At 38.2% G+C, this 13,553-nt stretch overlaps 2 protein-coding genes across 4 annotated transcripts in view; one reads left to right on the top strand and one right to left on the bottom strand.

The window, feature by feature from the left end:
- Positions 1 to 13,553, bottom strand: part of phb2a (prohibitin 2a) — a 99,671-nt gene that overhangs the window by 55,072 nt on the left and 31,046 nt on the right. The gene's annotated exons all lie outside the window — the stretch shown is intronic.
- Positions 1 to 13,553, top strand: part of pex5lb (peroxisomal biogenesis factor 5-like b) — a 70,558-nt gene that overhangs the window by 23,270 nt on the left and 33,735 nt on the right. For all 3 annotated transcript variants that reach the window (XM_056264753.1, XM_056264752.1, XM_056264754.1), the window contains 4 exons: positions 3,747 to 3,858; positions 4,193 to 4,405; positions 6,504 to 6,633; positions 8,550 to 8,640. In XM_056264753.1, coding sequence (XP_056120728.1) covers positions 3,747 to 3,858; positions 4,193 to 4,405; positions 6,504 to 6,633; positions 8,550 to 8,640 — 546 coding nt within the window. The remainder of the gene's footprint in view (positions 1 to 3,746; positions 3,859 to 4,192; positions 4,406 to 6,503; positions 6,634 to 8,549; positions 8,641 to 13,553) is intronic.

Below are 13,553 nucleotides of genomic sequence, written 5' to 3' on the forward strand. Positions count from 1 at the left end.
AACTACTGCAACCTCTTCAATGTCTGACTCCATTACGAAGAGATGAGATTTACCGGCCGTTGCGTCACGTCCGATCAGAGCGTTTTTGACAGCGGAAGTAATTTTACTCACAATTTCTTTTAAAAAACTTTTTTAATGCACATTTATGATTAATTTCTTCACGCAAATCGAGTTCCTACACCATTTATCTACACATCCATTCACAGGGATCTTCAACTTGAAAGATGGGCTTTAAGGAACTATGAAAATCAAATAGCAGTGCAAACATGCACAAATCTTTAATGCTGAATGCAGTTGTCATGCTTGGTTGTGGTGGATGCATCAAACTACCACAGTCTGACACTTTACTGGAACTCCACCAATATATATATATATATATATATACACTAACCTAAAGGATTATTAGGAACACCATACTAATACTGTGTTTGACACCCTTTCGCCTTCAGAACTGCCTTAATTCTACGTGGCATTGATTCAACAAGGTGCCGAAAGCATTCTTTAGAAATGTTGTCCCATATTGATAGGATAGCATCTTGCAGTTGATGGAGATTTGTGGGATGCACATCCAGAGCACGAAGCTCCCGTTCCACCACATCCCAAAGATGCTCTATTGGGTTGAGATCTGGTGACTGTGGGGGCCATTTTAGTACAGTGAACTGTCATGTTCAAGAAACCAATTTGAAATGATTCGAGCTTTGTGACATGGTGCATTATCCTGCTGGAAGTAGCCATCAGAGGATGGGTACATGGTGGCCATAAAGGGATGGACATGGCCAGAAACAATGCTCAGGTAGGCCGTGGCATTTAAACGATGCCCAATTGGCACTAAGGGGCCTAAAGTGTGCCAAGAAAACATCCCCCACACCATTACACCACCACCACCAGCCTGCACAGTGGTAACAAGGCATGATGGTTCCATGTTCTCATTCTGTTTACGCCAAATTCTGACTCTACCATCTGAATGTCTCAACAGAAATCAAGACTCATCAGACCAGGCAACATTTTTCCAGTCTTCAACTGTCCAATTTTGGTGAGCTCTTGCAAATTGTAGCCTCTTTTTCCTATTTGTAGTGGAGATGAGTGGTACCCGGTGGGGTCTTCTGCTGCTGTAGCCCATCCGCCTCAAGGTTGTGCGTGTTGTGGCTTCACAAATGCTTTGCTGCATACCTCGGTTGTAACGAGTGGTTATTTCAGTCAAAGTTGCTCTTCTATCAGCTTGAATCAGTCGGCCCATTCTCCTCTGACCTCTAACATCAACAAGGGATTTTCGCCCACAGGACTGCCGCATACTGGATGCTTTTCCCTTTTCACACCATTCTTTGTAAACCCTATACTCAAATACTCAGACCGGCCCGTCTCGCACCAACAACCATGCCACGCTCAAAATTGCTTGAATTACTTTTCTTTCCCATTCTGACATTCAGTTTGGAGTTCAGGAGATTGTCTTGACCAGGACCACACCCCCAAATGCATTGAAGCAACTACCATGATTGGTTGATTAGATAATTGCATAAATGAGAAATTGAACAGGTGTTCCTAATAATCCTTTAGGTGAGTGTATATATATATATATATATATATATATAAATACCCTTCTTAATCATTGGGTTGAGTTACTGTTTTACTGATATAACATGCACAAAAATCCCTTTTAAATCAAATTCCATTTACTGGCTTTTGTTCTGTGGATGGTCACAGCACAGTTGTAACATGAAAGACAAATAGAATTGGGTTTTGGGAATAAGGCACAATCTATAGCCTAATTTACATAGAAAAGAGGTTTGATTGTGTTGAAAAGAACGGCCATAAACACCTGCACATTTAGTTAAACTGGATTGCATGTGGTTAATCAATAAATCAGTGAAATACTAATTAAGAAACACTGCAATAATAAGCAGACGTGGTGGAACTTTTTAGTTAATTCAACCTAGAGTGTTAAAAGATGGGTTTGGTGCTTGCAGTATCTCCAGATGGACCTCATGATGTTCTTTACTCATTACCAAGGCTGATAAATGGATTTGATATATCGATATCGATATATAAATGCTTTATGACCTCTGTTATGATGAAGTAAGGGACACTCTTAGTGCTGACCTGTGTCAAGGGCAATTGTTTTCTAAGCAATTTAGCCATTCATCTTGACAGCCATACATTTTTCCATTGTTTTATTTCCAAGAAATGTGTTAAAATTGTGTCACACTCACAACACAATAGACTAATAGATTCATTGTTATATGTATTGTACAAATTGCATGTAATGTTTTTTTTTAAATCAATACAGTGTATTTATGAAAAATATATTTTAAAAGTCTATGTTACTGTATTGTATCACTGAGATGTATTATGCCTGATCGTACAGTGGTTTATTACTACTATCCACATGTAATAAGACAAGCTGAGATTAGATGATTTAAAGGATAGGAATCTCAGTTTTAATTATTTCATTTTCTCACTGCAATGAGTATTTAATATGATGATGTAACATTTATGGAGATAACTGGTAATTATTGGATTGGAGACATGAAGCTGTTAGGTAAACTAAAGCTAAGACCTACTTTAAATTTATGAGTCTTTCAACATCTGTGGATGAAAGTTTAATCTGTGGATTAAGCTGTTAAACTTGCAAAATAAAAACTAAAGTGCAGTCGCATATGCTGCTGTTCAGCGAATTGTCAAGGGTGAAATACAGTAATTTAAAAAGGAGTTTCAAGTAGGTCAAACGAATTGCCGCTTTGACTATTAGAAAACGACTTGATTTTTTACTTCTGTGTGAGCATATAGCTACACTATTGACAATATTGAGTGCAAAAAAATTGCCCAAAATTTTTTAATGTGACCTTAACTGTTTAATTTGACCATTTTGAACTGTGAATATTGCCGTCGCCAGGGGGACAACCAGGATCATTGTCCCGGGCCCTGTGATGAATTTATTTTACAGTGTCATTGTTACATGTTACGTGTAGTTACTATAGTAATAACTATGAATTATGCATAATTACATGCAACTAACCCTAATACTAAACCTTTAGTAAGTACATGTAGTTACTTAATATTACTCTGTATTTAAATGTATAATTAGCCTACAGTGTAACAAAGACACCTTAAAATAAAGTGTAACCACTCAATTTTAAGGTGTCCTTGTTACAATGTAATATTATACGGTACTGTATAAGTAAGTACTTGCAACGTGTAACAAAGACGCTATGAAGTAAAGTGTTATGAATATTTGCATGATTAAGAAAAAATACACAGTAAAGTCACAAGTGATTTTCTCTAACTTTCAATCAGACACAAATAAAGTACTTATTAAAAGCTCTCAGCCATTGTAATCACATGGGTTCCATTGCAGGCGGACAGCATCTTGCACAACAACTGTATCTATCAAAAGGGGCTAACTGGTCCATGCTAACCAGGCAATCCTAGACCCTTTGGGCTAGTTGGGATAAAAACGGGCCAACGTTTTGAAAGCACCACAGCATTTCCACTTTTTAGGGAAATCAACCTACAAATGGTTTACTTGTAGCCTATTAAGCAGAGAAAAAGTATTTTAGCAGTGTGGCTAAACAACAAAGAGGGGAACAAGGACATGCTAATAACTAGAAATAAGAACTTCGAAATAAAACTGAACTTGACCAGAAACCTAAAACAGGAAACAAAATAAAGATCTACAAAAATGTTACAAATAAGATAAATGTGGAAACGGGTGCACTTAAAGTGAAATATGTTTGTTTTATGTGTTACAGCTGTGCAGTGAGCAGCAAGAGAGCCGTCCGCTACTGAGCCCTTCCATCGATGACTTCCAGAGTGAGAGCAAGAGTGATGGAGCCTCACGGCCAGTCACCTCCAACACAGCAGGTTGCCTCATAATTACTGCTCTCTCATCTGTTCCTCCTCTCTCATCTGTTCTTCTTCTCCTCCTCCTCTATCCCATAGCCGTTAGGCAGCAAGTTTTCTGTCCCAGATTTCTTGTTTACAAAATACAGTTTTACAGTTAGTGTTCCTTGGCATTTACTATATCAAAAAAGTTTTTTAGGTATCTGTTTATCACGTTTTATGTTTGATAATTGCATATTACCTAAGAATAGAAGATTTAAAGGAATATTTCATCTATAAATGTGTTCCTGGCTAATACAGGTTTTCATTTTGAGTGACTTTTGTTGGTAATGTTTTGTTCCTCCACGTGCTCTAGTCTTGTCCACAGCGCTAGACCTGGTGGACTTGAGTGAGCCGTGCGAGAGAAGGTGGAGCTGGGACAGGCGGAGTCCCCGCGGGTCTCGTAAGAACGGTTTCTCTAAGAGTAGCCTTCGCAAGAAGAAGACGGAAGAGACGGAGCTGATCCAGGTGGAGACAGAGACATCATCCCCCAGCCGTTCGAACCCCGAAAGAGTCTCATTAGATTCAGGTATTTTGCTTGTTAAATAAAGAGACTTTTATAATGTTGATAAAATTAACCATAAGTCAATTTAGTTGTCAATTATGGCATGTTTTAAAAGGTTCCTAGGACTTCTTTTTGTTGTGTACATATTATGACAGAATAAAATGGTCTGACTGAAGTGCAGAAATTACACACTTCACTTTTAATGGGATAGTTCACCCAAAAAGGAAAATTCTGTCATCATTTACTCACCCTGTCATTCCAAACCCATACAACTTTCTTTTATATTCCAAAAACAAATGAATTTTTAACGAAACCCAAAAGATTTCTGTCCCTCCGCTGAAAGTCCATTCCACTAAATCTTCAGAAGAGACACGATCGCTTTATATATGATTAGATCATTTAAGCTTTTATTCATGAATATGGTGTTATATAACAATTGCATGATGTTTTATGTACTTTTTGAAGCATCAAAGTTTAGGTGGAAAGGACTTTCAATAGAGGGACAGAAATCTCTCAGGTTTCATTTAAACACATTTGTTTTTCAGAGATGAACAATATTGTTTTTGGATGAACTATCCCTTTCAGGTGCAATTACATTGGTCAGAAGAATTTTCCTATTGTGTTGACGTCACTCTCTTAATACTAACAGTCGAAGTTGCCAGTATTGTGCCATTTCAAAAGGTATTTATATTTGTTATCTTTTCTCAGTGGGTGCATCTCAATAAGCTCCCTAGTTCAGTAGGCAGGGCCCTAATCAGGTTATAACATATAACTTTTTATAAGACTAACTGCCTTTTCAAGAAATATAACATATAACTTTTTATAAAACAAACTGTCTTTTCAAGACATAAAATATAACTTTTTATAAAACAAACTGTCTTTTCAAGACATATAATATAACTTTTTATACGACAAACTGTCTTTTCAAGACATAAAATATAACTTTTTATAAAACAAACTGTCTTTTCAAGACATATAATATAACTTTTTATACGACAAACTGTCTTTTCAAGACATAAAACTTTTTTATTATGTGTCAGCATAAACGCATTAATAGACAGGTAGTGAACACATCTAGTTAACATTTATAAATAATATTCGTCTTAAATGTTGTAAGGATATGTGTTAACAAAGTGTTTACACAGCGTAACAAATAATATGAAAAAGTTATGATCATATCATGTTGTCATTAATCTTAATGTGTGCTAAAGTATTATAGGTTCCCCAGTCTACATTCAGAGGGTACTGAGACTTAGTGTTGAATGTGCAATCTGGTGCGAAACAAATTTCTGAAAGATTGGCCAATATCATATTATTATGATTATGATCTACCCGGGTTACCCAGATGCCCTTGTAATTGTAGCTGTATGTCCCTACCATGAATAAACAGTTAATTCGTGAAACTGTGTAACCTATTAGGAAAGTTGTCCATTATAATCTATAAAAAAAAAAGGCCTGGATTTGTGAAATTGATTTAAGTGTAGAGTTATTTTAATCAGTTCAAGAGGTGCTTATGATTAAACTTACAGCTGATTTAATCCCGGCTCTCAGTGTAATTACATTTTTGCCCTTTGTTGTCTGTTTTTTAATGCCCTCCGCCACTCCATCAGGAAGCAGTTACTCTGCTCTTTAGCATATCATTAGATTTAATGTGGTGGAACTGAATTGGTGGGAAATTATGGAAATGGTTTAAACACACCAAATAGCTGCCCCAAGTAGAAATGTATTCATTTTTATTTGTCTCAAGTTCATGCTAGAAATGGTTTAATGCGAAACACTACAATGGCTTATCTTAATCCTCTGGAAAGGAATAAACAACTTGCACTGTAAAGTTCATGTAGATTACGCCTTAAGCTACTGTAAGCTAAACCATTGCCATGTTTTCCCGGTGGTGCTAAATTTATCACTCCACAGTCCGACTGCTTTAATCAATTGCCAGCTGCAGACTGTAGCCTGGTTGAGATAAGCAAGCTTTGAGCTATAAGATGCATCCTTATCTGCCGCTGGTTAGCCTTAATCTACCTTTTCGCACCGATATGTTGTTTCATTAAAAACACAGTGTTTATGACAGCCTGTCATTTTTATTTCCCATCTCACTGCACGCTAACCATCCTGTCTCCAGTGAGCAGCTCACCCTTGGAGAAATGGGAGGAGGTGAGCCTTCACCCAGACAGTGCCTTGAATGGAGGGCGGAAGTGGAGATGTGAGAGGAAGAGGTGCACATCCAACCATTCATCCACTGAGCTTTTGTGGTACGGTCAGGTTTCCATCTCATCGTTAATGTGCGTTATCATGGTGTCCTAACCAGGCGTGATGCGATAGGTTTGCATATTTCACGATTAGTCACAACACATGCTCTTCTGGAGCCAGTAAAGATCAACTTTATGCTGCTTATTAGCATAAAACGTATAGGAAGCACATTTTAGCACCTTTGAATGTCAGTGTGTGGTCATCATGCATGAACTAGATCAACTAAATCAAACCGTGTTTATTAATAATCCAACCAAGAACATGTAGGAGATCATAGGAGTAATACTGTACTGTTAATAACCGACAAGGGACTGAACTACACTGGGGGTATAAATACACAGGGCAAACAAGGGAACTAAACTAGACACAGGTGACAGCAATATGTAACTTTAAAAACCAACGAGGACACAATCAGTAACCAGGGAAACCAAAGCTGCGTCCGAAATCGAATACTTCCCTACTATATAGTATGCGGAAAACAGTACAGCCATAGAATAGTATGTCAATGGACAATGGACACATTCAATGGACACTTTACTATCCCATGAGGCCACGGGAGAGGATTTATGCATGGCAGTGAAGCGGGTAGGTCAAAGGGCTGGACGATTCATCGAAACCGAAATTCCGACGTGATTTTCCCATGTGTTTTTTTCTCCGTTTTTTAAACGCCATTTGACGCCGTTTTAAACTAATACGTTGATTGTAACACGAAAGAGAGTAGCTCGCACATCAAGTGCAGTTTGCAAGCGCAACGAAAGATTTAGGAGCTGTTATCTTTGTTTTTACAATCTGGATACTCAGTATTGCTATAGGGTAATTGCATGTTTTACACAGTTTATTGTACAGGTAATTTAACCGCCGTTCTTATGCGCTGCTACACACACATACAGACAGCGCACAATCTGTAAGAAATGTTACGAGCCATAAACAAATGAACTGCTGAAAGTGAGCTGTTATGTCGGAGCAATAGCACTGTGGGCAACCATGACGTTTGTCATAGCTCCGCACAATGCGATCCGAGTTCGATTCCCCGTTCAAGGTTCAGGCTTTCTCAAGCCAACATCAAAACTCGTTTCCTTCAATTATTTTAAAATCACAAAGATTAGAAAAGAAAACCCCCACATTTAATAGTTTACCATATTCACAGTACAAACCTTGTCAGTGACCTCTGAGGGCAAAATAAATTGTTCATTAATCATAATCTAGGTAAATTGTTCAATTAATCGAGATTTTGATTTTAGGTCATATCGTCCAGCTCTAGTAAGTCATCAACATGGCGGATGTAGTGCATCCGAATTTCATTCGTGCTACACATATTCATACTATATACAACATACTTTTTTAATTCATACTTTAATAAATTCAAATGTTGTGCCTACTCAGACAGTACGCGATTTCAGACGCACCGCAAAACTAAACGGAGGGGGGAAACAGAAACTAAAGGAAACAGAACAGAATGTCAAAATAAAAGACAACAGAACATAAACCTGATTTAAATTTATAGATTTATTGAGCCATTTTAAAAAGATCATTAACATAGTTAGACCTGAAAAAAAGTTTGGACAGCTGTGTCACTCACTGTGTGAATGCTGCATTATACTGTATATGAAATGTTTTTGAAATCATCACACCAGCATTATAAATGGATGTGAATATTTAATATTAATTTGACATATTTTATTATTTTTTCCTTAAATGGACTCCTTTTGTGAATTTGAAACCTGAGTTTAGGAGTTTAGGGGGATAAATACATCCATTCGTTATAAAAGATAAATCAATAAAATGCATTTTTAATAGTATCATCATTTATCATGGATATATAATTAAATTTAGATTGTTTAAATTGAGTTGCCTCTGTGCATTATTGTTATTAATGCAAGCAATAATATCATTATTCTCTGTATTTTGTCCTTTTCAGGTCTGCAGACTTTAAAACCGATTTCTCTAACAGGCATAGTGCCCTGGAGCTCAGCATGAGCACGGAGTCAGACCCTGGGCCGGCCCCTCAGGTACACACTAATGATACTTTGATCTCATGTAAAAGACTACAGCAGCATTCAGTATTGATCACCGTCTCCTCTCACACTCACACTCAGAAAATGGCTCCTTAAAATGGTACAAACTCTTCTCACTGAGGCCGTCTGGGGACAAAATTGTTCCATTAGATAAAAAAAACCCCTAAAATTGGAGGTATTAAACTGCTAATAGTGAGGAGAGGCACCTGAGGAAAGGCACATACATCTTTGTATATGACAGGTACAGAATGATACTATAAAAGACCTTCTGTGTTTCTAAGGTGCAGTTATAATGAAGGACCCTCATGTACCCTTTTTCTGTGTGTGCGTCATAAATGTTTTTGTCAGATTTGTCAGCAAGGATTTCCTTTTTGTGTAAGACAGGCTCTGTTTATTTCTTATATATTAGTAAGGATTCAATAGCAATACTCTATACTAAACCTTTATATTGCCTACAACTTCAGTTCTGCCTATTGAAGTACTTCTGTATACTGAGTACAGGGATAATATACAGTGGCCCCAGAAAGTATTTAATTGCTAAAATGACTAAATGTCACTGCATTAGATAACAAAATCTTAATGAAATGCAGCACAAGCACACTTTTCAAGGAAAACGTTTCACAAAAATATTTGTTAGGCTCTACATGATTAAACAATAGATATACCGTTCAAAATTATTATACAAAAAGAGTATTTGGACACTATCTGCTTGTCTAACATAACAACTGTTTCACACCACAAGCATCAGCTGGGCGTCCTTTTTCGTTGCCCATGTTAACAAATGTCAAATCAAGTCACCTTCATTTATATAGCGCTTTTAACAATATATATTGTTTTAAAGCAGCTTTACAGTGACAATAGAACATTACAGTAACATAGATTGTTTTGGCTTTACAGCAGCTCTAGAATAAAGTTATTGTCCAGCTAAAGTTAGTTTTGATTTATTGATTCACTTCCGTCGCAAAGCTACAACAAATGCTCAAACAAACAAACAAATGAGCGTGTTCACATCGGAAGTATGCCATTTAAGGATAACGCACATCATATACTGTACATGCAAACGCAGCCGAGCGGAATTGCAAGCGCGTAGAAAGAAGTTTTGTCTTTGTATGTAAATGTTTCGCTGCTTAAAGCTGCAGTCCGTAACTTTTTTTGTGTTCAAAATGTACAAAATTTATATAATATACGAGTAGATTCGAGTATTTCGCACCTGACTCCTAATTACCTGGGGCGTCTCCAATCGACACCCAAGTCTCTTCAGTCGACACTTAATAAATAAATTTACCTGGGGCGTCTACCATCAACACCCAAGCGTCTACAGTCGACACTTAATACTTTATACTCTAGCTCTGCGTCTACAGTCGACAACTGGCCTCGAGATCGCAATCCCTAACGTGTACTCCTAACTAACTTGCTGCGCAGGAATAATAAACAGACAGACTTCAGCAAATGTTCTTTAAATGCTTTAATCACGGCCGGGAGGGTACTCGAGCAATTCTCAGAGAATCTCACCGAAAAAGAAGAATACATCAGGTTTTATAGGATAAAGACAGACACAACAAAATAAGATCAACGTGACTCACCTTCTATCAATATGATTGGTTCAATTGGTAAAGCAAGCCCCCACCTTTTTTCCCCTCTGTTACTGGCATAAGCAGAATTATCTCAAATCATCAAAAAACATTGCAAAGGGTTCAGTTGATTACTCAATATATGATGACATAATGCAGACAGTATATATTTGATTTTGTCATGACTCATGATCAGCACTTGAGAATTTTTCATAACACAAATAGAAAAAGAACAGAACGTTTTGGTACATTTTGTCCAAAATGTTAGAATTGTTAGACCTAAAAGGGGAAGTAAGGTTTAGATGGTAGAATTGTTAGAATCATAATTAAAGTTACGTACTGCAGATTTAACGGTCATCTCTGACCAAGGCCAAAATCATCAGACCAATAGATTATATAAACGTCTCAAATCCCAAAAATGGCCTTAATCAAACAAATACAAACTTCAAAGTTGCGTGTTTTGCAGTGTTGTGGGATATTGGTAGATAGAATAGTAGCACTGTTGGTGGCAACACATAAGTAATACAAGTTACTTTGTTTTCCCATTAATTGACTGATAGCTCTCCTGTGCCCATGTTGGGAGAAATCGGGTGTAAGTGCAGAGTGTTGTGTGCGCTGTGTAAACATGATAGGTATTTTCACGAGTTCACACTTACAAATAATCAGAATAAAAGTCTGTCCGAGGGGAGGGCTCCGAGCTCTGTATTTTGGCCCAAACCCAGAGTATCCCCCCTTATCTCTGGTTAGGATAGTAATCAGGCGAGAGGTGTAAGGAGACGGAGTGGTGGTGGGATTCAGAAAACTGTCGAGGAACATAGGTGAGCCGGCTATGTATATAGGCCTCATATCTTGATGATTGGTTAGGCAATTTGAACATGTTCCTACCAAACTTTATAAATTATGCATAATTTAGTTCTAGACTACATGCAAGCATGCATTTACTCATCTCACTTGCTCAAAAACAGATTCAGTATTCCTCAAAATGAATAAAAACAGTGAAATGCAAATTCAGAATACAATGCAAAACAGCAATAATTACATGTTATATAACATAAATATACTTTATGTATTTAATCTCACTTTATTAACCAATGTGTTTACTGCTGTCCTTCGATGATCCAATTCAACCATACTAATCAGCAAAACTTACTTCAGATAAACATCACATTTGTGTTTAACTTTTTTGTTTGTATTGCCAAAGGAAGAGTATTAAACTTTCTTCTCCTGCATCCTTTTCTTCTGCAATCCAGAACAACTGAAAGATTTGTCTGAGCTGCGCCCTCTACTGTACAGGCTTGAATTTACATTTCCTTTAGCCTGAGGCTTATTCATTTAACTTTTGGTGTAAAAAGCCCTTTACATTTGCCAAAAATAGAACTTTTTGTAGAAACAAAGTAGCTGTCGAGTCATTAAACAAAAGATATCAGGCCCATTGAACGTGTTAACTCACTTGCCATTCTTTTATTGCTCGTCTCTCACTCCTCTAACTTCCCGGTTCATCCAGCCCCTCCCAGCCTCCGTCTCTTAAAGAGACCCATCTCAAACACATAATAATCACACCACATCTCCCCTTCTAACAATACTTAAAACAGTAAGCCAATAATAACAAGACCATTCATTAGCCTTCAAAATTAATTTTGAACTTAAACCAAGCAATGTCACATCAACAATAACTGAACCAGTGTTTTTTTGTTGTTGTTGTTTTTTGCTCGCCAAAACCCACATTAACATTTTTCCCATTTTATAACTTTTTGTTACCTTCTTTTAACTCCTTGTATTAGTTCTCATCTGACCTATAAGTCCAGTCTCTTTGGTTGGATCACTGTCCTTCCTGAACGTGTTTTGTATAACATAGGAGTTTTGACCATTTGGGCTTTTGGGTAGTAAAGTAGCAAAGTTTTGGGTAGTGCTCCCCCTTCTCTGTTTGTTCAACAGTTTTTGGGACCATTTCAGCACATCGTTTGCTGTTTGCCATAGGGACAAGATGACGTCTGTTCCTTCTGATGCCTTGAAGGCTTTCCTCCAAGTATGAATGAGGTGCTGAATGGGATGCTACCACAGTACCCTCAGACTTTGTGTCTGTAATCCAAACTCTCTGACCAGAGGAAAGATGACTGAGTTGTCTTCCACGGTGACGTGTTGTAACTTGCAGCCTGCTTCTCTCTCCTTCCCTTTTCCTTTGCTGCTACAACAGTGTAATCAGGGAGATTTGGAATCAATCAGAGGCGAGTGATGCTGTGGTATCGGTGTGCGTAGTCTTCGCCCCATTAGGAGCTGAGCAGGACTGTAGCCATTTGCCAGCGGTGTTGTTCTGAAAGCCAGCATTGCCAAATAGGGGTCCTTTGCTTTGCTTAGTAGATGTTTTACAGACTGAACATGACGCTCAGCTTCTCCATTGCTTTGAGCAAAACTCGGGCTGCTGGTGATATGACTGAAGCCATGGTCAGCTGCAAATTTTGCAAACATCAGGCTGGAAAATTGAGGTCCATTATCCGAGAAAACAATCTCAGGAATTCCATGTCATGAAAACATAGATTCTAAGTGCACTATTACATCATCAGATCCTGCAGGGGTTAGTTGGGCAATCTCCACAAATCTGTAAAAAATAGTCCACCACCAGTAAATAAGTGCTTCCCTGCATTGGAAACAAGTCTGCACCCAGCTTAAGCCATGGTCTGGCTGGAAAATCAGAGGGCATTAAAATCTTGGTTGGATTGACTCGTTCCTTGATATATTGTGCAACTTTGACAAGCTCATTTATCTGTCCACTTAGACCAGGCCACCACACTGAGCCACCAAGGAGCCCTTTAATAGAAGACCATCATGGACTGTGAGAACTGCTCTGTCAGGCCAGAATTTCCTTATCTCTCCAGTTATGTGACTGAGGTCTGGGCATCCTTCCTAGCATCGTTTCATCTCCTCAGAACAGGTATGGTCCACTTTCAGCTGTTCTCTGAGTTCAGCCAAATAGTTGGGGCTGGAAGGTATGCACCCTATAACAGTCTCTACATAGATGTTAGTGTCTTCCATCAAGTCAGCCTCAGAATTGTGCTCTCCCAGGATGTTTGTTACTGGTGAACGAGACAACACGTCAGCTGTCAACAGCGTTTTGCCTGGTTTATGCGTGATGGTGTAATTGTACCTCATCAATCTCATGCGGAATCTCTGGATTCTTGGAGGAAGTTCTGCTAGCTCTTGGATACCCAGCAGGCTCACCAGAGGTTTGTGGTCCGTCTCCAGATGGAAGTGATGTCCTATGAGGAAGTCTTTAAACCTTTCACATCCACAGATCAGGCCCAAAGCCTCCTTTTCCACCTGGGCGTACCGTTGCTCTGT

Source organism: Rhinichthys klamathensis, unplaced genomic scaffold, assembly GCF_029890125.1.
Source record: "Rhinichthys klamathensis goyatoka isolate OS25496 unplaced genomic scaffold, OSU_Roscu_1.1 h1tg000011l_1, whole genome shotgun sequence".
Classification (NCBI taxonomy): Eukaryota; Metazoa; Chordata; class Actinopteri; order Cypriniformes; family Leuciscidae; genus Rhinichthys; species Rhinichthys klamathensis.